The 26,531-nt window shown below is 42.7% G+C and overlaps 1 protein-coding gene across 1 annotated transcript in view; it reads right to left on the reverse strand.

Annotated features, from left to right (window-relative positions):
• The window catches only part of LOC126298154 (sodium channel protein Nach-like), a 129,028-nt gene that overhangs the window by 73,659 nt on the left and 28,838 nt on the right, over nt 1–26,531 (reverse strand). Inside the window, exons 2-3 of the mRNA XM_049989464.1 lie at nt 24,712–24,918; nt 6,413–6,569 (exon numbers count right to left, since the gene is read on the reverse strand). Coding sequence (XP_049845421.1) covers nt 6,413–6,569; nt 24,712–24,918 — 364 coding nt within the window. The remainder of the gene's footprint in view (nt 1–6,412; nt 6,570–24,711; nt 24,919–26,531) is intronic.

The raw sequence follows: 26,531 nt of genomic DNA on the forward strand, positions 1-26,531 counted from the left end.
CTGTGGTGAGTAGATATTGCTTAAATGGGGAAGTCAGTATGCAGGAGTTGATCTGATTGTACAAGTAATCATGCGCATCGTGTTGTTGAGTTATGCATCGTGGGTGGGACAATGACAACAATGACTATTTGACTCTTCTGAATATAAAGTTCCAAAATATTGAGCATTCGGTACCTCAGACAGTGCATGCTCAGAAGTAGTGGACGGTGTCGTTGTCTGCTGACATCTAAAGTTAACCTATTTTCCCGAGGGCATTCAGCTTTACTGTATGGCTAAATGATGATGACGTCCTCTTGGGTAAAATATTCCGGAGGTAAAATAGTCCCCCATTCGGATCTCCGGGCGGGGACTACTCAAGAGAATGTCGTTATCAGGAGAAAGAAAACTGGCGTTCTACGGATCGGAGCGTGGAATGCCAGATCCCTTAATCGGGCAGGTAGGTTAGAAAACTTGAAAAGGGAAATGGATAGGTTGAAGTTAGATGTAGTGGGTATTAGTGAAGTTCGGTGGCAGGAGTAACAAGACTTTTGGTCAGGTGAATACAGGGTTATAAATACAAAATCAAATAGGGGTAATGCAGGAGTAGGTTTAATAATGAATAAAAAAAATAGGAGTGCGGGTACGCTACTACCAACAGCATAGTGAACGCATTATTGTGGCCAAGATAAACACGAAGCCCACACCTACTACAGTAGTACAAGTTTATATGCTAACTAGCTGCAGATGATGAAGAAATTGATGAAATGTATGATGAGATAAAAGAAATTATTCAGGTAGTGAAGGGAGATGAAAATTTAATAGTCATGGGTGACTGGAGTTCGAGAGTAGGAAAAAGGAGAGAAGGAAACATAGTGGGTGAATATGGATTGGGGGGAAGAAATGAAAGAGGAAGCCGTCTGGTAGAATTTTGCACAGAGCGTAACTTAATCATAGCTAACACTTGGTTCAAGAATCATAAAAGAAGGTTGTATACATGGAAGAATCCTGGAGATACTAGAAGGTATCAGATAGATTATGTAATGGTAAGACAGATATTTAGGAACCAGGTTTTAAATTGTAAGACATTTCCAGAGGCAGATATGGACTCTGACCACAATCTATTGGTTATGAACTGTAGATTAAAACTGAAAAAAAACTGCAAAAAGGTGGGAATTTAAGGAGATGGGACCTGGATAAACTTACTAAACCAGAGGTTGTACAGAGTTTCAGGGAGAGCATAAGGGAACAATTGACAGGAATGGGGGAAAGAAATACAGTAGAAAAAGAATGGGTAGCTCTGAGGGATGAAGTAGTGAAGGCAGCGGAGGATCAAGTAGGTAAAAAGACGAGGGCTAGTAGAAATCCTTGGGTATTAGAAGAAATATTAAATTTAATTGATGAAAGGAGAAAATATAAAAACGCAGTAAATGAAGCGGGCAAAAGGGAATGCAAACGTCTCAAAAATGATATCGACAGGAAGTGCAAAATGGCTAAGCAGGGATGGCTAGAGTACAAATGTAAGGATGTAGAGGCTTATCTCACTAGGGGTAAGATAGATACTGCCTACAGGAAAATTAAAGAGACCTTTGGAGAAAAGAGAGCCACTTGTATGAATATCAAGAGCTCAGATGGAAACCCAGTTCTAAGTAAAGAAGGGAAAGCAGAAAGGTGGAAGGAGTATATAGAGGGTCTATACAAGGGCGATGTACTTGAGGACAATATTATGGAAATGGAAGAGGATGTAGATGAAGATGAAGTGGGAGATACGATACTGCGTGAAGAGTTTGACAGAGCACTGAAAGACCTGAGTCGAAACAAGGCCCCAGGAGTAGACAACATTCCATTGGAACTACTGACGGCCTTGGGAGAGCCAGTCCTGACACAACTCTACCATCTGGTGAGCAAGATGTATGAGACAGGCGAAATACCCTCAGACGTCAAGACGAATATAATAATTCCAATCCCAAAGAAATCAGGTGTATCAGTTTAATAAGTCACGGCTGCAAAATACTAACGCGAATTCTTTACAGACGAATGGAAAAGCCGGGGAAGATCAGTTTGGATTCCGTTGAAATGTTGGAACACGTGAGGCAATACTGACCCTACGACTTATCTTAGAAAATAGATTAAGGAAAGGCAAACCTACATTTCTAGCATTTGTAGACTTAGAGAAAGCTTTTGACAATGTTAACTGGAGTACTCTCTTTCAAATTCTAAAGGTGACAGGGCTAAAATACAGGGAGCGAAAGGCAATTTTCAATTTTTACAGAAACCAGATGGCAGTTATAAGAGTCACGGGGCAATGCTTGGGAAGGGAGTGAGACAGGGTTGTAGCCTCTCCCCGATGTTATTCAATCTGTATATTGAGCAAGCAGTAAAGGAAACAAAAGAAAATTTCGGAGTAATTATTAAAATCCATGAAGAAGAAATAAAAACTTTGAGGTTCACCGATGACATTGTAATTCTGTCAGAGACAGCAAAGGACTTGGAAGAGCAGTTGAACGCAATGGACAGTGTCTTGAAAGGTGGATATAAGATGAACATCAACAAAAGCAAAACGAGGATAATGGAATGTAGTCGATTAAGTCGGGTGATGCTGAGGGAATTAGAATAGGAAATGAGACACTTAAAGTAGTAAAGGAGTTTTGCTATTTGGGGAGCAAAATGACTGATGATGGTCGAAGTGGAGAGGATATAAAATGTAGACTGGCAATGGCAAGGAAAGCGTTTCTGAAGAAGAGAAATTTGTTAACATCGAGTATAGATTTAAGTGTCAGGAAGTCGTTTCTGAAAGTATTTGTATGGAGTGTAGCCACGTATGGAAGTGAAACATGGACGGTAAATAGTTTGGACAAGAAGAGAATAGAAGCTTTCTTAATGTGGTGCTACATAAGAATGCTGAAGATTAGATCGGTAGATCACATAACAAATGAGGAGGTATTGAATAGAATTGGGGAGAAGAGGAGTTTGTGGCACAACTTGACAAGAAGAAGGGACCGGTTGGTAGGACATATTCTGAGGCATCAAGGGATCACAAATTTAGCATTGGAGGGCAGCGTGGATGGTACAAATCGTAGAGGGAGACCAAAAGATGAATACACTAAGCAGATTCAGAATGATGTAGGTTGCAGTAGGTCTTGGAAGATGAAGAAGCTTGCACAGGATAGAGTAGCATGGAGAGCTGCATTAAACCAGTCTCAGGACTGAAGACAACAATAACAACATTGTCCTCGAGTTCACTCGTATTGTAGTAATGTAGTCTGTGCTTATGTGTCTTTGTAATCTTTATTTTGTTGTTTGCTTCGATTTCGTGACACACCGCAAAGTTTGCACAAGGGCCTCGTATTTTTCCTCCTGATGTTCTCCCACGAGAAGGACGATACATCTGAAAGCGAAGAGATATTGATATTCACATTTTACAATACTAATACCTGGATGAAGAAAAAGCCTACATTGTGCATAAATATGAATGTTTCGTAATGAAAATTAGAACTATTTAACGAGAAACATAGTTTTCGATGTAACTTAGCACATAGAAAGAAAACAAGATACAAAGTAAAACGTAAAAAGGCGCTCTTCACGGAGCTGTAAATATTGTTTAACGTGAAACTTCCTGGCAGATTAAAACTGTGTGCCCGACCGAGACTCGAACTCGGGACCTTTGCCTTTCGCGGGCAAGTGCTCTACCAACTGAGCTACCGAAGCACGACTCACGTCCGGTACTCACAGCTTTACTTCTGCCAGTATCCGCCTCCTACCTTCCAAACTTTACAGAAGCTCTTCTGCGAAACTTGCAGAACTAGCACTCCTGAAAGAAAGGATATTGCGGAGACATGGCTTAGCCACAGCCTGGGGGATGTTTCCAGAATGTGAGTACCGGACGTGAGTCGTGCTTCGGTAGCTCAGTTGGTAGAGCACTTGTCCGCGAAAGGCAAAGGTCCCGAGTTCGAGTCTCGGTCGGGCACACAGTTTTAATCTGCCAGGAAGTTTCATATCAGTGCACACTCCGCTGCAGAGTGAAAATCTCATTCTGGCATTGTTTAACGTGTTTGTAAGTGTATATATATCAAAAAAGTAAGGACCACCCTGATACGTCGTGCAGGTGTGTCGCTATTGTGAGTGTTCCTATATAGATCGGAAGGTATCCCTTGCCGTTGTTTGTGAACTTCCATGAGCGCTACCTATTGGTAGATTGTCCCACTCGAATTGACTGCAGCATTTCTTTTGAAAGTAAAGTATCAGTAGGGACACATTAAAGACGTCTGCAGAATAGTATAGTGAGCATCCATCATGCCACGAAGGACAATCGCGAAGAATGATCGAGTCCGTATGATCATGTTACGAGCAGAAGGCTTGTCAACCACGCAAGTTGCTCTACATGTGCACAAAAGTCAAAGTGATGTGTTGCGGATATGGAATCGGTTTCAGTCAATAGGTAGTGTTGAGCACTTACACCACTCAGGTCGTCCACATTTTACTGGTGCACAGCATGATTGATATCTACGGCTTTTTAGTCAAAGGATGCGTGGTCTGAGTGCTCCGGATCTGAATTGTACGTTCGAAGAGGCTACAGGACGTTATGCATCGTATCAAACTGTTCGGTGACGATTGCATGATGTGGAACTCCATTCCCGACGACCATGACGAGCGCCACTCGTGCAGCACAACACCATGGACTTCTTTATAAAAGGGCAATAAATCATGCTGGATGGACGCCTCACAATTGGTGCGGATGTTGTTTAAAGGCGAAACTCGGATGTGTTTGTACTCTGATAATCGCAGACAACGTGTTCGGAGAAATCCCGATAGTACCGAACGTCTCCAGTACTATGTCCCACGTGTGCAACAAGGTGGTGGTGGAGAGATGTTCTAGGATGGCATCACACGGGCCCACCATATACCTCTCGTGGTTGTTGAGGGCAATATCACTGTTCTACGGTATGGGGATGAGATTCTGCAACAAGTAGTGGGACGATATATCCAATATTTTGGTGACAGTTTGCTATTGACGGATGATAACTCGCGTAATTCCTGTGCTGTTCATGTGAACACGTTCCTTCAGCAAACTAGGATCACCAGAGTGGAGTGATCTGCATCTTCCCTAAACATGAATGCAATAAAACAAGTGTGGGATCGATTGAAACGAGCTGTTTCTGGACGTCGACGACGACCACGTATTCTGCGCGAGTTATTCAGAATCGATATTGAAGAACGGGAAAATTTAGACCAAGGCTAGCTTGATGATCTCATCGATACGTACCACTGTGTATTGACGTTGCTCTGGAGTGCTGTGAAAAACTCCCCGTGGGAAACAGGCTACTTTGCTGTTGCACAAATATTTTTTTTTCTTAATTTGAGGGTCGGAACACATTGCAAATAGAAATATACACATGTCTTAGAGTCAGTTTTCGTTTTCTGTGCAATGAATTTCTAAATAATGGGATGCTGCAAAACTTTTGGTGACGTGTGTGTATATATTCTCAAGTAGATAAATGTAGATATTTTGCAGTGTTTGGACGACACATTTCAGGAGCTTGGAAAATTTTCAATACGACCTTTGTCAAGAACATTCACTTTCGTCAAACATAAACTTTATTATCATTCCTTGTTCCTCTATTCTACATACTTCGATTTTTTCGTAAAAAGGATAGTCCCTCACAACCACAATTTCATGAATCGGGTGCCAAACTGCAAGGTAAACAGTTCACACATACACGCAGTTTTGTTGCTGATGTCTGGAAAAAAACGACTATTCGTCACCGGTGAGACTCAGCCCAGGAATAAAACGCCATCGGCGCTACAGTAGATTCACTTGGCACGAGGAGTATACTGAGACGAAAAGGTCGATCGTGTGAACGGCACTTCGCACGCATGTAAGTGACGCGCGCCCACAACGAGTTGTCGGTTTTGTCCAGAAAATCACTCTTGTAAAACAGGTACTTGACTGGAGTCATGAACCGTTGCGGTCGAATCTAGGATCGTTCTCCGGCAGCCAATGAACGTTCTGTAGGGTTCGAAGCACTATGTTGTGAACATTCAAGCCAGTGCGAGTATTAAACACGATTTTAGCGAGTGAGAAGTGAATTTTTATTCCATTTTCTGCAAGTTGTCATGGCTGTTGATGGCGGTAAGTGACAAATCCTACACGAGCAAGCGAGAGAATTAATTTTACAGCATGCGCGCCTTCTTAAAGCGGAAAGCACGCGTAGGTGCGTATCGCAACCGTCGCTTGGAACCAACACTGCAGTCTCCGTCCGTGTGTCGACCTGCACGAACCGCCACTGTTCGCGAATCGGATTGTAGGCCAATAAAGTTTCGTATGGACTCATTAATCTCCTATTTTATTGCGACCGCTTCATTGTTTTAGCGTTGGTAACGCATATCCATTTGAAAGACCAGATTGAGAACACGCTTACAAGCGAAAGACGAGCACCTTTTGCATGAAGTCGGCGACGGTGAGGTTGTTGGCAGAGACGGCGGCGGCGAGCCTGGCCAGCGCGCCGTGAGTGCCCGCCGTCCTGCCCAGCAGCGCCGGCACGTAGGCTGCGTCGCGCCGCAGCTGCTCCCGGCTCGTGCCGTTAGGGATCCTCCTGCCACAGTCAGAACTCTCTCACATAACAAAGCCTTCGCGTTCTCACCGTTATATCTGCATAGACATACACTACTGGCCATTAAATTTGCTACACCACGAAGATGACATGCTACAGACGCGAAATTTAAACCGACAGGAAGAAGATGCTGTGATATGAAAATGATTAGCTTTTCAGAGCATTCACACTAGGTTGGCGCCGGTGGCAACACCTACAATGTGTTGACATGAGGAAAGTTTCAAACCGATCTCTCATACACAAACAACAGTTGACCGGCGTTTCCTGGTGAAACGTTGTTGTGATGCCTCGTGTATGCGTATAGGAGAAATGCGTAACATCAAGTTTCCGACTTTGATAAAGGTCGGATTGTAGCCTATTCCGATTGCGGTTTATCGTATCGTGACATAGCTGCTCGCGTTGGTCGAGATCCAATGACTGTTAGCAGAATATGGAATCGGTGGGTTCAGGAGGGTAATACGGAACGCGGTGCTGGATCCCAACGGCCCCGTATCACTAGCAGTCGAGATGACAGGCATCTTATCCGTATGGCTGTAACGGATCGTTCAGTCATGTCTCGATCCCTGAGTTAACAGATGGGGACGTTCGCAAGACAACAACCATCTGCACGAACAGTTCGGCGACGTTTGTAACAGAATCGACTATCAGCTCAGAGACCATCGCTGCGGTTACCCTTGATGCTGCATCACAGACAGGAGAGCCTGCGATGGTGTATTCTACGACGAACCTGGGTGCACGAATGGCAAAACGTAATTTTTTCGGATGAATCCAGGTTCTGTTTACAGCATCATGATGATCGCATCCGTGTCTGGCGACATCGCGGTGAACGCACGTTGGAAGCGTGTTTTCATTATCGCCATACTGGCGTATCACCCGGCATGATGGTATGGGGTGCCATTGGTTACACGTCTCGGTCACCTCTTGTTCACATTGACGGCACTTTGAACAGTGGACGTTATATTTCAGGTGTGTTACGACCCGTGGCTCTACCCTACATTTCAGCAGGATAACGTACGACCTATGTTGGAGGTCCTGTACGAGCCTTTCTGGATACAGAAAATGTTCGACTTCTGCCCTGGCCAGCACATTCTCCAGATATCTCTTCAACTGAAAACGTCTGGTCAATGGTGCTGAGCAACTGGCTCGTCACCATACACCAGTCACTACTCTTGATGAACTGTGGTATCGTGTTGAAGTTGCATCTGCAGCTGTACCTGTACACGGCATCCAAGCTCTGTTTGACTCAATGCCCAGGCGTATCAAGGCCGTTATTACGGCCAGAGGAGGTTGTTCTGGGTATTGATTTCTCAGTATCTATGCACCCAAATTGCGTGAAAATGTAATTACATGTCAGTTCTAGTATAATATATGTGTCCAATGAATACCCTTTTATCGTATGCATTTCTTCTTGGGGTAGGAATTTTAATGGCCAGTAGTGTACTTACGTTAGACACAACAGTGAAACGCACGGTGAAGGTACTTAGCATTCTAGTGCACCATGCCGCTTCTCACCGCTCCAATCCTCCATGGAGCACCAGAAAAATGACCGTAAATGTGTATCTGCATGCGCCATAATTTGTTTGCTCTTCGTGTTCTCTACATGAGCGATACATAGGGAGTTGAAGAATATCTCTAGATTTTCACTTTATACTTGAAGACCCCTCTCAAAGAAGGCTGTGCATCATATTTTCATTGGAGTAAAGTGATACGTCTCTTGAGATATGTTATGATAGCAACGAATCTCTTTTTTATGTCTACAATATTAAGTATTTTTAGTTGTAAAGTAGACCTTACAGGGAGAACGTTGCATAAATCAATGAAAACCGCGGATGTTCGCTGCAAAGGATATTGTATCGTTAAATAAGAGCATAGAAAGGAAAATAGATACATCAGACTGGATGCAGAATGTCAAGAATAGTAGGAGGAACAATGGAAAATCTTACAGTTTTACAGATGATAAAGACGTGCTCGAGAAAACTACTTCCAAAGTGGTATGTTTAAAGAACGTTGTATATCACTAAAACGTAAAAATTGTACACTAGAATAATTTCTTTGGTCCGGCGGTTGGTTTGGTCGAAAAAACAACGGGAAAATGATACTTTTGTACAACTACCTCATTTTGACAGAATATTTTACAGCAAAAGTTCGTCATTTTGGGGCATAGCTTTCTACTGAGTGAACTTACTTCTGCATTCACCGGGAAGGAAGAAGAGTAATGGATGTCATGATTACCTATGAATTGAAATCTGTTATATCTTAATCTAGTGTAAATATACACTGATAAGCCAAAACATTATGACCACTGCCCACAGCGACATTGCATGGCGCCTGGTAGCGTTGCGGGCACATCACGTGGTGAGAAAAGTATGTAAGTGAGGTAGACATGGACGAGGGATCACCCTAGCGAGGATGTGGAATGCAAATGGGGAAATCTTTTGAGATAAGCGACTTTGACGAAGGGCATGTTATTATTACGCAGAGCCTGTCAATGAGTATCTCGATAAGGGCGAAGCTGGTCGAATGTGCACGTACTACTGTCGTGATCAGCTACGGAAAGATGTAGCAGGAAAGTGAAACTACCACCAGCTGCTAAATGGTTGAACGTCCACGACTCTTCACAGAACGTGTGGCTCAGAGGCTTGTCTGCTCTGTAATGTAGGATAGATGGTGATCTGTGGCATCTCTGCCGAAAGAGCACAAAGTTGGTGCACGCACAAGTGTTTCGGAGCACACCGTTCATAATACATTGTTGAACATGGAGCTCCGCACAGACCAGTTCTGTGCGTTCACGTGTTGACCCAACGACAACGCCAATTACGACTGTAGTGGGCACGGGACCATCAGAATTCGACTGTCGATCAATGGAAACATATCAACTCTTCGGGTGAATCACATTGTTGCTACACTAGGTCTATGGTCGTCTCCACAAACGCCGTAACCGAGGTGAACGGCAGCTCGAAACGTGCAGCGCCACGGACGCAACCTGGTGGAAGCAGTATTACGCTATGGGAGACATTCTCCTCCGCTTGCCTGGGGCTGTGGTAGTAATCGAAGACACGCTGACACCTGTGAGCCACCTTCATCACTTCATGCTTGATGTTTACCCCGATGGCGATGTCATCTTTCAGCAGTGTAATTGTTCGCGTCTCGGAGACATAACCGTGCTACAGTGGTTTGAGGAGCATTACAGTGGATTAACGTTGATGTCTCGACGAGCAGATTCGCCTGATGTAAATCCTATGGAACCCATCATGGTCACTATCAGGTGCCATCACCGTGTACTCAAAGCAGCATAATTTACGCGAATTACGTGACTTGTTAGTAACATCTGATGCCATATGCCTCCACAAACCTACCAGCAAACTGTCGGATCCCTGATACACAGAATCAGACGGACAAACAAGCTATTAAGCAAGTGCTCACAATGTTTTGGCTCATCAGTGAACATTTCATTATAAAAGAATTCGACCAGAATGACCTTGTTGCTGTCAGTGTGCGCAAGGAATTGAAAAGTGTGACCCAATCTTGAAAATTAATATTTGCAGGGTTGAATATAATTCAAATGATCTAAATTCATTATATCGACGCCTTAATCATACTGTCATTCACCCTTGGGTACGTCATTGTCTACTAAAAAGAAAAAGAGAAAATCAACCTCGTTTCAACATACCTACACATGTTATGAGTTTTCTTTTGTTATATAAAGATCTTCCTCCCATATCGACAGAGAAAATGAGGGACATGTTGATTATCTATAAATACCCTGATGCACAATACAGGGAATTTTATATGGCTATACCTTCTGAGTGAACGGTTAAATTTATTTATCCTCTGTTCGATTTTTTTCTTTGTTATTTTTTCTTATCCTATATGGAAATAGCTTTTCCTGTTTCTAGATTAATTAAATAAATACTTTGCATTACTTCATTATGTGAGGTAATACATTCTGATCGTACTTTCCATTACTTTTGACGCTGCAAGAGAAAATTAATATTTCTTTGACATACGAAGTTATTCTGCAACGTAATTTTACAGGCTATGCTACGTTATTACATGGGAAGCTACATAAAAATTTAGATAACTTTCTATATTTTGTAAATATGTTAAATACATGTTGCTGTTCTGTAATACATATTATATCACTTGATCATACACAATAAGTTGTGTGAATAAATTTCAGGAAAAAAAACAAAATTATGTTTACTTCTTAAAAATTACGAAATAGTGATACAACCTTTTTTTTAGGGGTTGTCTTCACTTGTTATTGAAGCTTTGTAAGCAATAAACAAACCTGTGACCATTCGTGACGGCCTTCATTGTATACTTTGAGTGTCATCTGTTGGTCCTGTTTGTGTGGCTCCCACATGTGATACATGAATAGTGATTTGTAAACAGTCGCCCTTGCAGGCTGACTACATTTTCCCAGTATCCTACCAGTGAACCAAGGTATACCTGTCATCTGCCTTACCTACAGTTGAGCCAATACGATAATCTCATATCAGGTACAGTGTGTTCAGGGTGAGCATTTTCTTTCATTCTCTGCAGTTATTAAAATGAAAATAGTTGAAGACAGAGTACGAGAATTTCCCATCACATCCTACCGACAATAAGTACGAGGGCTGTTAGGAATCGATTGCTCGCGAAATGAAAATTAGTCAAAATCAAAGATTTTTTATTCTCAACAGTTAGCCACATCTTCCAGATACCTCTCTAAATATTCGCTGCTCCGACTGAGACATTTGTCGTGACGTTATACAAACTCTCCAGTACCCTCGTCACAGAAAGCAGCCGCCTGTGCTTTCCGCCAATTCTCTATGCTGGTCTGCCTTTCGTTGTTTGTGCCAAAATGTTGTCTTCGTAGCCAGCGGTTCATGTGAGCACAGATGAACAACGGGGGGAGCAAATTAAGGGTTGTATTGTGTGTGATCAAACACTTTCCATCGAAAACGCTGCAGGAGTGTCTTCATTGCCCCTGCAGAGTGCGGCTGAAAATTGTCTTGAAGAAAGAAATACATGGCATTTACGTTATGTGGGCTGCATAGCTTCAGGCGAAATCTCTCACCAGATCCACGTACTTGGCGGAAGACACTGTTATTTTAGGCATTTCTACGCGATCACTTTGCCGTAAAAAGAGCGACGTGAAGCGATCGACAAACGGCTAAAGACAATACCCAACACATCTGTGCTAAGTTCCATTGGATTTTCACAGTGCTTTCCATTCCTCACGTAATTGGACCTAACTTTCCGAATACGCCTCGTAATTTTCGTCAAGAAACGTCTACTGTCTCAGACTGCTAAGTGAATAATGTGCAATGATGATCCACAGCATTATCATCACTGCCCATCACGGGACTGAATGCCAGATTGTGACATTGACATATGCATAAATACATTGCAAATGACTCATCTAAGACCCTCCAGTTTGGCAACGGCCCACATTTATTGAGATTTTTTTTTAAATGTGTCATTATAGAGAAAACCTGCGAAGTAGTCCTAGGCGCCTGCAGTCAGGTAACTGGCATCTGAGGGGTGTCAACTGTTTGCCTGCCTGCAGGTGCCTAGGACTACATTGCAGGTTTTTTCTGTAAAGGCACATTTTTAAAATTCTCAATGAATGTGGGCACATGCCACCGAGGGTATTGCCAAACTGGTGAAGGGGGAGTGGGCTTATAGGCACCCTTTGCCGTTGGATTTACGCATGTGTCAATGTCGCAACCCTGTGTGATCACGCTGCAGGAGGACACGAAATAGGAGGGTTGAAAAGCACACGTTGCTGCTTAGGTTCAGGTTCAAATTTCATCGAATGGTTTTTAACGGCCCCTAGTGGTTCCATCCTGTACAGTGGAGCAAAAACGGCAAAATGGTTCAAATGGCTCTGAGCACTATGGGACTTAACTTCTAAGGTCATCAGTCCCCTAGAACTTAGAACTACTTAAACCTAACTAACCTAAGGACATCACACACATCCATGCCCGAGGCAGTATTCGAAGCTGCGACCGTAGTGGTCACGCGGTTCCAGACTGTAGCGCCTAGAACCGCTCGGCCACCCCGGCCGGCTTGCGGTGGCCAAGCACTCGAAAGCGGTGAGATAACATTCAATGGAGCTGTTGGCCCACGATGGTTGAAACGTTCGTAAGGTGTCAGCAGTGTCAAAAATTGTCAAGAAGGTCGCCCCGTTACTCACCGCAATGAGAACTGTCGTTTTGAGCGCGAAACGTGTGGAAATCAACTTCCCAAGAGAGGGAGTTTCCTCAGCCAGGAAACGGCATGATTTCAACGCTGGGTGTCGTGGTTCTGATCTCCACCGCAGAGGCGTCAAAAGAAGAAGTGAAATACGCCTTAGAGGGGGTGTGGCGACCTTTTCTTCGTGTGACACGTCCATGGTGGCGTTGAGCGGAACTGTGACAAAATTTGGTGCAATTGTGATACCAATAACCCACCGTACACCTCGCATGAACTTCTGAGCTCTGGCCTCTTTTCCACGAGTGTCGACATCTTGCTGTTTAGAGCGTCGTCGAGCTCGAGAGTGATGTCGCAGGGCGCCACGCTTCCGCGCTATTAAAAAGGAACGTTGTAGCCACCTTATAATCAAATTTGAGGTTTATTCGTCGGATTGGGAAACAATTACGAGATGATGAAAGAGTAGTTATTTGATTGTGTTGCGTCGTGTATATGAGTGGAGCAGACAGGAATATGGAACCCTGTAGGTCATTACGAGTTCGTACAGAGGGTGGGCAAAAAAATATGGGAACACAACGAGAAATGCGCACTTGATCATAAATGTGGATGCTAGGCAGCCTGCAGGTTGCACTGTTTTATGTCACCACGAACGGTTCGTGTGCAGTGTCCTCAATTCATTGTAAAGGTCAGTCGCGGCCAGAACAGTGTTCTGTGTGATTGTGAGTGTATTATGACGGAGCTAAGTTAAGTCAAACGTGGGCAATGTTTTGATGCTTGTATGATGGATGCTTCCCTAACTAAGATAGCCGATGTGTTCGACGAGGCACCGGATCGAAGAGTTACATAGTATACAGGAAATGCGAAAAAAATGTCACCGGCTAAGTCACAACGTGGACGGAAGTGTATGTTGTTATTGCAGAAGAGGATTACAATGAAAAACAAGAGGACGACAGCTACAGAGAAATTAGTGCATAACTGAATGTGGCACTCGTGTATCCTGTGAGCACCAAAACAACTCGAAGCGAGGTACATAGCAGGTGATTTCAGGTCGAGCTGGAATTCCAGAACCACTCATGAGCGATGCTAACACCTGAACAGAAAAACACGGTGATGATGTCCATAAAACCTGAATTATGGTGCAATGGAAGAAAGTCATTTGATCGGATGAGTCTTGTTTCGGCGCTAATGACCGTAGCAGTTTTGCGCCCTAAAACCATAAGAAAAAAAAAAGAGTCTTGTTTCACACTGATTCCAACTTCTATCCTAGCTTACATGGTTGAGGGGGAGCGGGAGGTTAAGATTCAGTTCGGTAGCCATACAGTGATATTTCATGAGCCCAATGGTTACTTTGCAAGGTCTCATTACTGCCAAGGATTATGTGACCATTTTGGATGATCAGATCCACCCCACATTACAATGTTGTACCCCCATGGTGATACTGTGTTCCAAGACGACAGTGGTCCTGTTCACAAAGCTCGTATCTTCCTGGACTGGTTTTGTGAGTATGTGAATTAATTGTCGCATCCTCCCTGGCCATCACAGTCAACAGTTCTCAATATGATTGAGCAATTGTCATCTACTTTGGAAAGGAGGGTGCGTGGTCACAATCCACTTCTATCATCGTTACCTGAACAAGCCAGTATTTATCAGGAAGAACGGTACAAGATTCCCTCGAAAACCATACGTTATCTGTATTTATCGAGTCTGAGAGAGCTGGAAGCTGTTGTGAATGCCATCTGTTTATCTACTTCGTATTAGGCATTGTAATGTGTTGTCATTTTGGTGCTTCCATATTTTTATCCAACCTCTGTATGTCGCTGGGAGAGGACGCGTGTACTAGCGGTGCGGACGGAGCATGTTCTCCGCACGCTCGGACAACGGCCGGTTGAAAGGCGGCGGGTATAGGCTCGTCGGCAACAGCAGTCGGCCGAAGAAGGCTACGAAGAGAGGCATTGAGATGAATAATTCTTGCCAACCTGACTCTCTTCTGGTGACACTACCGAGCTCTGACGATGAATCTATGTCGGAAACTTTGTTTTCGTGTACACGTGCATGGTACATGGAGTGGCCCTTTTGCCACTGCCAGCCACCGCTACCCACTAAGGGGGAAAGAAAAGAACGCTTGTACCTGGTGCTGAAGGTTTTGTATACACGATCAAGACTATACGACGGTCAGAATGTTCCACCGTGTCGCCGACAGATATCACTAAAACCTTCCAGTTATTAGACGTGGATACCAAAGAGAGTCGAACTGAAACAGAGCCAATGCTCATTGTAGTCAAATTCGAAACGACACTGAGTTATTTCGAATTCTGAAACTACTCGTGGGACACGATCAGTTTACCCTGCAGTCTACCGCCAACTAAAGAGCAACAACAGTAGCATTTGGAGAATAGGACATGCCGTTTTATACGTTCCCATGAACGGCAGACAAGATCGTGCAGATCGTCGTTCACGGCCTGCTGCAAAACTGCGAACTTAGGTAAGAGCAGGAGGACCTAGATTTCGACTACAGCGTACGCTCCATATCTCGCCTTCTATCGCCCGAGACGCATAGAGACTGCTCTCTTTGGTATTCATCATTATCAGCGGCATCCTGCATAATCGTGAATAACGAGAAATTACAAGGATCTGTTTTACGCCAGTGAAGATGGAGGAACTGCGCTCCAAGAAGATAAAAACACAGTCTACTACTACCAAGTTATCCGCCATGTCACCTGGTATTCCTCAATGCCATCTACACGCGTCAAGTGTGCTAGTGACCATCCTAGTCGCGGCTACCCAAGCAGGAAACAAGAGGAACCTCTAAAATGTCCTGGCTGCAATGAGAATCGTGTAGCGTCACACTGTGGTTGCATCTGCTTTAAAAGTGCTGTTGCGTGGTGTCACAGTCAGCGATGCCAGAGAAAGCCTCACCATATTCTACCTGGTGTGAATTCTGGCCACGCACATCGAACCACACAAGAGTCTGAGATATCGCCAATTGAGCCAGGAACCTCCACCCAACCAAGTGTCCACCCCACTGCCATTGCCAGTTTCCATTCTATATCATGTCTATTTCGGTCAGCGTCAATTATTTTAGTGCCCATGTAGCAAAATCCATCTACTGGTTCTAGTATCTCATTTCCAAATCTAATTCCCTCAGTATCGCCTGATTTAATACGACTACATTCCATACCCTTGTTCTGCTTTTGGTAATTAATCAGATAACTTCTAACCAAGAAGCGATCAATTCTGTTCAACTGCTCTCCCAAATCCTTTCCATCTCTGATAGAAATAGAATGTCGTCGGTAAACAATGAAGTTTTTATTTCTTCTTCCCGAAATTTAATTCACTCTGCAGATTTCTCCTCCGTTTCTATTATTGGTCATTCATAGTATAGACTGAATAACATCGGCGATAGGCTACAGTAGTATACCTATAAACTATCTGGCGCACTTTTCTCTTAAATGATGCATTGAACCTTGAGATATCACTGATATCAACTGGAAGTGCTAACGTGGACTGCTTACACGCCAGGAGCAATGGCGTCATCTGAGACCTCTAACGAATTACGCCGTCAAGAAGGCGATGGTGGGAAATTAAAAAATGCAAGACGTCGGTAAATTTAAAAAATCTGTTTGAAACCATTCCCCTCCCCTTCCCATGCCCACCCCCTCCAGCCAATATCAACGTAGTATTAAAACAAAACAGCCAATCACAGCTCAATGTTTTAGCGGACATTCAAATGAATTATCAATTTTTCTTTTATTTTCTTCAAATTATTGTGCTTTTTGTTAAGCGATTAATAATTTTGTCACATACACACACACACACACACACACACACACACACACACACACACACACACACACACACACACATGATGTTTATGTCATAACTTACAGATTGCGCAGCACAAGTGAACGCGCAAAGTCTGATCTGTGTACCATACACGATGCAAGGACTACACCCTCGGAGTAATTACATTCCACATCGAAGTTATTCTATGATGCTTGTGAAGCGTCACAATGTTAGTTCAAGATCTAAAATGTCTCCAAAGACATGTCAACCACACAAAAAAAGCGTTTGTAACAAGTCTCACAATGTCAGTTTCTGCAAACACCACCCCCCCTCCCACACACACACTATACCACCCTTCAGTAGCTGACAGCTAATGCTTGTGTAAACCACCACTGTGTTGCCTGCTTAGCACTGTGGTTTCCACTGTGCGATAGCATAAATTAGCATTGTTATCAGAACATGGGAATCGTTTTGGTAGTGCGAGATAAAGTTAATACCCTTCCATTGAGTCGCTATAATATTTGGCTAACTTTCGAAGTGGATAGTTGCAAGCATAGCAGGGCCAGTTTGATAGCTATACAAATGAGCATTACTAGTGTTTGGTATGCTATCCTATTGAAGTCTCGTGTAGTTTCTACCGTCTGAAACAGAAGCTGTCAACGTTTTCAACAACAAGATGAAGTTAATATCCTAGCATGGGGCGACTATCATGTTTGGCTAGCTTTGATATCAGCTTTAGAGAAGAGTTTTTCATGAATTTAGAGGCGGGAATAAAATTGCTTGCCTTGGTAATTCTAGCAGACAAGCGCACTTCAGTATGTAAGTTGGTAGTACTCATGTGTGTTTTGCAGTGTTATAGAACCACTTTTTATGTTTTGTGATGAATTTAATGCATGGTATTAATGCGTGGTACAAGGATTGAACAGCTCTTGCTCAGTAACCTATAATTTATTTAGATAGTACCAATAAGCGAGCTGCGTGTATTTCAGTAAATTATACAGACATGTTACATGTAGAAATAATTTGAAGGTCTATTGTGCTTGCAAAATGTAATACAAAAATCAAACTTTTGTCGTGAACAAGTGCTGCTTTACCTATAAGTTCTCCAAATCTTTTATACTGAGAATTAATGCAATCTTATTTTGGTACAAAGTTTGAATTTTCACTCGTTATCTGAGGCCTGTAATTGTACTTGCAGAAAACTGTGTGTGTATGTGTGTGTGTGTGTGTGTGTGTGTGTGTGTGTGTGTGTGTGTGTGTGTGTGTGTGTGTGTGTCTCTGTCTGTGTCTGTGTGTGTACTTCAAATCATTATTTATTATGATAAATAATTTTATTTTGGTGGTATGGATTGTATTTTCAAAATATTCACCTTTCAGATCTACATTCTTGCAGCATTATCTTTGAGCATGTTTATGACTGTCTTATTCCACCACCACAGTCTTTGGTCTTCTTGTGCGTTTACATCTTGTATGTGGAGCTTTACGATGCTATATTTGCTAATTACAAAAATATGCAGTTTAAATGATACATTACAATAAACATTTCATCGAAAGACCTACTTCTTTCCTAAAATGGTGTTTGGTTATTTTGTTTGTGTTTTGACTGTGTTGTGTGTGTGCTTTTCACATCATGTATTTTTATTAGATATTTGGTGTTATATAGTAGTCGACAATTTTGGCAACATAGTCCAGCTGATAAATTTTCCAGCATTCCTCGAAAGTTCTTCTTATAAATAACTTCCAGTTCAAATGCCAATAAAAAGCGGTATTAGCTTGTTAATAACATTGATTGTACTTTCTAATGTAAAACATGATGCATAATCTTCATTCCCCATAAAATGATGCTAGCTAAGCTGAAACATTGTCAGAGCAGGTCAAACTGATCAGTAAGAGAATTCAGGCTTGCCCAATGTCTGCCTGCTTGCCTTGTGACACTTGACAAGTGCCACAGAACAATTTAGATGTGGACATATTTAAGTTGAGGCTACATTGTACCTTACATCAAGCATAGGCTAAACATTGGAAATAATTACATTCTTCTACTACTTGGCAGTCATTCAGACTGGCTATTTGTTTCTGTGTTTCCCATCTTAGTATAGTACTTTAGCAAACATGTGTTTTCTGCAGCTATAGTCTTAGTCAGGTTAGTTTTGCTACATCGGCTCATTTACCACCTCTCATAATGTCAACTGCTTCTCTAGCTTGTGATTTTTTAGCCCCGTGAGTTTGGTGCTCTTCATTTGAGTATTCACAGTCATTTTAGGTACCAGTTTGACGGAAGTGTGTGTGCGTTTTGCGGAAGTGTTTTAGATATGGAAGATACTTTTGAATACGATGAAAAATAAATTCAGACCATTCGGATACTTTTGAGTACAGCCAAGGTGGTTCCCTGGTTCTATGTTGTGATTGTCTGTTTCGTTTCAATGTCCACTAAAATACTAGTCTCTGATTGTAGCAGAGGCGATGAAGGGGAGAGGGAAGGAGAGATGGTTGAGTGGTTACAGAGCACAACTGGCTTAATTCTGCCATCTTCGATATTTTGAATTTTCTTTTTGGATGTTTTTGAATTTTATTTATTTTTAAATTTCCCACCATCTTGCATTCTGAATTTCCCATCGACGCTTTGCATTTTTAAATATCTTGCCATCTGCCTTCTCGGATTTTTTAATTTCCCATCATCACCAGTCTGGATTTTTAAATGTCTCACAATCTCATTTAGAATTTTTAAATTTTCCCACCACTACCATCTTGATCACATAATGAGTACGATGTGATAATTGAAACATTTAGATTAGGTGTTAAGGGAAGGTGTCTTGGTTTGTGGCATAATAGGTAAGGAGCGAGGGGTTGTCGCGTAACAGAAAATGGGGAGTGGTTCGTGATGTCATTATGGTGGCGTCATACATAAAAGGGCATGGCTTGTGACATCTCAAATGTAAACAAATGAACCTTTTAGACTTATGAACAAAGTGGTAAAGGGTCGCCATTGATATACAGGGTGAGTCACCCAACGTTACCACTGGATATATTTCGTAAACCACATCAAATACTAACGAACCGATTCCACAGACCGAACGTGAGGAGAGGGGCTAGTGTAATTGTTTAATACAAACCATACAAAAATGCACGGAAGTATCTTTTTTTTTTTAAATGGAACCCTGTTAGTTTTGTTAGCACATCTGAACATATAAACAAATACGTAATCAGTGCCGTTTGTTGCATTGTAAAATGTTCATTACATCCGAAGATATTGTAACCTAAAGCTGACGCTTGAGCACCACTCCTCCGCTGTTCGATCGTGTGTATCGGAGAGCACCGAATTACGTAGGGATCCAAAGGGAACGGTGCTGGACCTTAGGTACAGAAGAGACTGGAACAGCACATTACGTCCACATTCTAGCACCTTTTTATTGGTCTTTTTCACAGACGCACATGTACATTGTCATGAGGGGTGAGGTACACGTACACACGTGGTTTACGTTTGCAATTACGGAGTGGAATAGAGTGTGTCCCGACATGTCAGGCCAATAGATGTTCAATGTGGTGGCCATCATTTGCTGTAGAGATGGGTCAAGCTCGTTCATTCCCGTGAACTACTTCATTCATTTCACTCTTTGCCGTGAAGCGTTCAAATGAAGTAGTTCATTCATGAAGTACGGAAGGCTGGCGAAGTTGCCCAGTTCGCCGCTCAGCCACTGCTACGCTCGCTTCGCCTCTCTCGTACAATAAAGCTTCGTAATACTTCATAATTTTACCAACAGATAGCCGAACTATGCAGTAATGTGAACGCAACGTTTTACGCTCTTACAGTGTCTGAGATTTAAATAGAGCGTGGTCCAAGGGGACAATGGAAAGATAAACAGAGAAACCTGTCACATATAAAGAAGGTATTACATCTAATCTTGCTCGACATTTTCTCATGAAGTGCCCAAAAAGTCTTTATCTGCCAAGTGAAATCTTATTTGTTGTATTCATGGACTGAAAACTAGGGCTACCAACGAAATCCAGTCCAATTTTGTTCCCTTTAAAATTTAATCCAAAATAGAATGAGTATGTTTACCACTGTTACAAAGTCTATATACCTACGTTAAGTAATTATTCAGAAGTTTTCCTGTAGATTTTATTTTTGTTGAGAATAATAACCCTCCAAATTCAAAACGTAAACTGTCGCCTGTAGTCATTGGTACGATTTCAGGTAAAATCTCTCTTTATTTTCTTTGGAAAGCAGTTTTTGTGTCTGTTCACTCTTATACAATGGCTAGCAACTCGCGATCGCGTAAAAGCAGTGAAATTTTGGGTTTCTTCGCCGATTTAGGTGATGGGAAAGCAAAGTGTAATTATTGTTCTAAGTGTATTTCATATAAAGGAGGAAATACATTTAATCTAGCGCGTCATGTTCGAGTGCTGCATCCAACTGTGTCATTGTCAGTCAGGCGCTTAGCGCCCCCTGCTCCTGCATCTTTCGATATTTCTTGGATAAAAAACCCGGAAAATCCGGACCCAACATCAGCATATGCCAGAAGCGAACAGCAGTTGGTGCCAGAAAATAACAGTATCACTTCAGTATCAGAAAGCAGACCTCAATATCACGGAACATTACCCATGTATTTCCCGAAACCTCTTTCTGACAAAAGAAATCAGGAGATAGATTTCGCACTTCTGCAGACTGTTGTGAAGGATTATTTGCCCTTCAACATAGTGGAAAGCAAACATTTCCAAAGTTTTGTAGGCAAACTGAATGGTGCTTACAGAATGCCATCTCGGAAGACCATTTCCAATACGCTGCTACAACAACAGTACGCCATGATGAAAGAAATTGTGAGAGCCAAAAGTAATTCAGCGGAAGCGGTTGTACTGACAATGAGTGGGTGGACCTCAACTACAAATGAGAGTTATTTGTCGGTGACAGCACACTACGTTAAAGACCTGGACTGGTGTCTTCCCTCCTACAGTGCTTTAAATACGACGAAAGGCACACGCCAGGAAAACTCTCGGAAGAACTGCTACGTTTCACAAGGGAATGGGGCATTCAAGAAAAGTCGTGTGAGTTGTCAGCGACAATGCTGCTAATATTGTGGTAGCTATGAGACTCACAGCCTGGAACACATCCCCTGCTTTGCGCACACACTCAATTTAATTGTTCAGAATGGGCTTCCGCACATTCAACCCATTCTGAATAAAGTAAAAAAAATTGTTGAATTTTTAAAAGAAGTTCGCAGGCCTGCACGAAACTGAAAAAGATGCAGGAACAGTTAAACGATCCAGCTATGACACTAAAACAGGACATTGTTACAAGATGGAAATCAACCTATGATATGCTGCGAAGAATAATCGAGGTTAAGAATTCCCTAATGACAATTACCACTCTGAATTATCCGGATCTTCCAAATCTGACTGCAGAGGACATTGCAAGTGTAACACAAGCCTGTGGTCTGTTGAAAGTTTTCAAAGACTGCACTGAGGAAATGTCAAGTGAAAATGTTGTCACTGCTTCTAAAGTTATACTCCTTAGTCGCTCGTTGAAAAAATGGTGTTGCAGGTTTGCTAATAACACTGAAATTCATGTAGACGTGCAACAGATGGCCGAAAAGTTAGCTGAAGACCTAAAACGACGATTTAGAAATATAGAGGAAAATTCCATTTTCGCGGAAGCAACTGCATTGGATCCCCGGTGCACATTACATGGTTTTTATGATAAAAATTCTGCTGAGAAGGTAAAATTAAACCTGATCAGGCACTGTGAGAAATTTGTGACGAACACATCCACTGCTACTGCAACAATCTCAGTTACAACCACTGAATCTACTTCCAGTCTCTGGCTCGAATTTGATGAAGTGTTTTCCAGGCTGCAGAGTAATCCACACCCGAGAGCTGCTGCAATAGTGGAAGTGGACAAATACTTACAAGAGCCCCTGCTACAGAGACAAGGCAATCCACTTCAGTGGTGGTCTGAACGGCTGTCAGTATGCCCCTCGCTCTTTGAACTTGCAAAAATACGACTGTGTTTTGGCGCAACCTCCACGCCGTGTGAAAGAGTGTTCTCGAAGGCAGGGCACCTTATAACTGACAGAAGAAATCGCCTGACAGGGAAAAAAGTGGAACAAATCATGTTTTTAAACGGAAATCTCTGAAGATTCGCCAAATCCGTTGATGTTTATTCATAAATATATATGTGTATTTTTTAAAATTTGATTAGGACTGTTGTGGTTGGCAGCAGAGCCAACCGTGTTCCTAAAGGAGGCCGAAATGCACGCGTTTCAGCTCACGCAGGCTGGCGTGAGGTCTGGAACATGACAAGGGAATTAGAATTGAGAAAAACGGACGTAGCTGGTGGAATACTTAACTTTAATCCATTAATGGAGAACGTCGCTCTTTATGGTACATGATTCACAATATCAATAGTACGGATACTGGCGCCTTGCTAGGTCGTAGCAAATAACGTAGCTGCAGGCTATGCTAACTATCGTCTCGGCAATTGAGAGCGTAGAAGTCAGTGAACCATCGCTAGCAAAGTCGGCTGTACAACTGGGCGAGTGCTAGGAAGTCTCTCTAGACCTGCCGTGTGGCGGCGCTCGGTCTGCAATCATTGATAGTGGCGACACGCGGGTCCGACGTATACTACCGGACCGCGGCCGATTTAAAGGCTACCACCTAGCAAGTGTGGTGTCTGGCGGTGACACCACAAGGACAATCCTCAAATTGACTATTTCAATAATGTGTACGAGATAAACATTCCTACATGAACGATTACCTTTCAAGCGTGGATTCCACGCATGCTTAAGTTCCAGACTCACAAGGTAAGCATTTTATTTTCATGTTGTCTGTGCATGCTCACATAGCCAGACTCTTCGTTTGTATTTTAATATTCATTTGTCTGCAAGCGCTGCCAAACGGTAGCTTACCCGTAGACGCGAAGTATAACTGCACAAATAGTCGCTGGTAATGATGTCAACACTTCAGGAAGCAGCTGACGCTACCTTCCCCACGCCCCTCATCGCCTCTACCCCTCCTAACCCTATCGTTCCCCACAAACACCGCGCGATTCGTCGACAAGCAGTAGAGGGAGGAGTGAAGTGAAGGGAGAATGAGTGACGTAGCGCCGATGTACGGGGGAGGGAGAGAGGAAGAGAGTGAGTGAACTAGAAAAAAGTGTGGAGTGTGCTACCTGTGTAGAGTTTGAAGTACCAGTTCATTGAAATTGAGTGGGAAGTTCACACTTCACTGGAGTGAAGCGTTCATTTGAACGACTCATTCACGAGCTCCCCATCACTAATTTGCTGCACACAGTAGCAATCTCTGGCGTATGAATGTCGTACACGCCGCAGTACATCTAGTGTAATGTCGCCGCAGGCTGCCACGATAGTTGTTTCATATCCTCTGGGGATGTAGGAACATTACGGTACACATTCTCCTTTAACGTACCCCACAGAAAGAAGTCCAGAGGTGTAAGATCAGGAGAACGGGCTGGCCAATTTATGCGTCCTCCACGTCCTATGAAACGCCCGCCGAACATTCTGTCAAGGGTCAGCCTAGTGTTAATTGTGGAATGTGCAGGTGCACAATCATGCTGATACCACATACGTAGACGCGTTTCCAGTGGGACATTTTCGAGCAACGTTGGCAGATCATTCTGTAGAAACGAGATGTATGTTGCAATGCTCTCCGATACACACGATCGAACAGCAAAGGAGTGGTACTCAAGCGCCAACTTTAGGTTACAATAGCTCCGGATGTAATTAACAATTTACAATGCAACAAATGGCACTGATTACGTATTTGTTTATGTGTTCAGATGTGTTAACAAAACTAACGGGGTTCCATTTAAAAAAAACGTGCGTTTGTGTTAAAAAACATACTTGCGTGCATTTTTGTGTGGTTTGTATTAAACAATTACACTAGCCCCTTTCCTCACGTTCGGTCTGTGGAATCGGTTCGTCAGTATTTGATGTGGTTTACGAAATATATCCAGCGGTAACGTTAGGTGACTCACCCTGTATAACTGGCTACAACCTTGTCTCACTCCCCTCTCAACAACCGAATCCCTTTCATGTCTTTCGACTTTTATAACTATAGCCATTTATTTTATACAACCTAGAGATAACCTAATGTGAATTTAAAGGCATTAGGTGACAATGCTAGTGGCTGCCGTAGTGTGTCTCACCACTCGCTGAGGAGACTGTGCAGCTGGCCTTTGTGCACCTTGTTTGTGGGACAGACGGTGACAGCAGGAAATGGGAAGTTCCACACGGGGTAGTGCGACGTCTCGATGTCGATTAGCGTGGGTCGCGAGTTGTGCTGCTGCAGTGCCAGCCACACCAGGCTCGCAGATGTCACCAGCGCTGCCGCCACTGCCGTCGCCCACAGCAGTCTGCTCAGAAATATAGCATCAAGGGGGTAGGGGTCATTAAAACACAGTATTTATATTTTTACATATTTCAAATATTTTTATTTTATTTTGTATATAAAATATATAAATATTTTATACATTTATTTCGAAATTTCTGCAGGTAGAGAAAGCACCTATAAATAGATGTCATGCCATCACACTACATACCAACATGTTGCATTTAGAGCCGTGCTACACAGAGCACATTCACTTAACTTAGAATAAGACTGCCTTAAGACATAATTGGACATAATTAAAAGTATTGCTATAAACGATAGATAATTTAGACGCACAAATACACAAAAACAAAATAACGCATTACCAAACTAAGAAAGAAGAGAAAGTGTTTGCTTGCATCCAGTACCTAAGCCCCATTTCACAAAAAAAAAAAAAAACGCTAACCTATTTAAAAACCAATATAACTCTGTTAACAATAATTCAGGCCACTTATTAGTCTACAACATAAAAACAGATTTCCAAAAATTATCTGTTGGCAGTCGTTATGGCTGGTCACAAGTTCTAAGTGCTCTGACAACAGAACAAACAGTGTGGAATGCTATGTGAAGTTTTGGATTCATTACAGTGCTTTTTGTTATTTCTGGATAGTGACTGTCTAATATTGTTGTCAAAAATATTTTGCTTATTTGGTTTTAATTTTTTTTCACATCTCCTGCAGTCTAAACCTTAAGTTCAGTGAATACCTGTCTGGCGGTTACATTGCCTGTCTCTACATCATCCTACCACCGCAGTCTTGGTCTCCCCTCTGAGTTAACTACCCTCTGGCTTTGCAGTTAGCATCTTTTTTGGTACTCACTTCTCCTGCATGTCCCAACCCTGCACATGTCCCAACCACTTTGACCATCGTGCCTTTACGCCTACGGTGACTGGTGAATTCTTATAGAGTTCATACAGTTCTGCACAGGCCCTATTTCTCTAAGCACCGTTATCTCATACTGTCCCACATACTGAGGTGACGAAAGTCATGGGGTAGCGATATGCACATATACAGATGATGGTAGTATTGCGTACACAAGATATAAAAGGGCAGTGCATTGCTGGAGCAATCATTTGTACTCACGTGGCTCACGTGAAAAGGCTTCAGGTGTGATTATAGCCGCACGGCTGGAATTAACAGACTTTGAAAGTGGAATGGTAGTTGGAGCTAGACACATGGTACATTAGATTTCGGAAATCGTTAGGGAATTCAATATTCCAAGATCCACAGTGTCAATAGTGTGCCGAGAAAAACAGATTTCACGCATTACTTCTAACCATGGACAACACAGTGGTCGACGGCCTTCACTTAACGACCGAGAGCTTCGACGTTTGCGTAGAGTTGTTAGTACTAACAGACAAGCAAAATTTTGTGAAATAACCACGATGTGGGACGTACGACGAATGTAGTTAGTACAGTACGGTGAACTCAGCCACTATGTTCTGCCGACGTCACACTAGTCACACTACAGCCACCAATCAGTGGTTCTTTTTAGCTTCTACCACAGTTTCCTCTAGATGTGGAAGAGAATTAAGAAGAAAAAGTAGCTTTGTTCCCTGGGGACAGCCTGCCGGCTATCTGAAAAGCTTTTTGAAGTCCT

Source organism: Schistocerca gregaria, chromosome X, assembly GCF_023897955.1.
Source record: "Schistocerca gregaria isolate iqSchGreg1 chromosome X, iqSchGreg1.2, whole genome shotgun sequence".
NCBI lineage: Eukaryota > Metazoa > Arthropoda > Insecta > Orthoptera > Acrididae > Schistocerca > Schistocerca gregaria.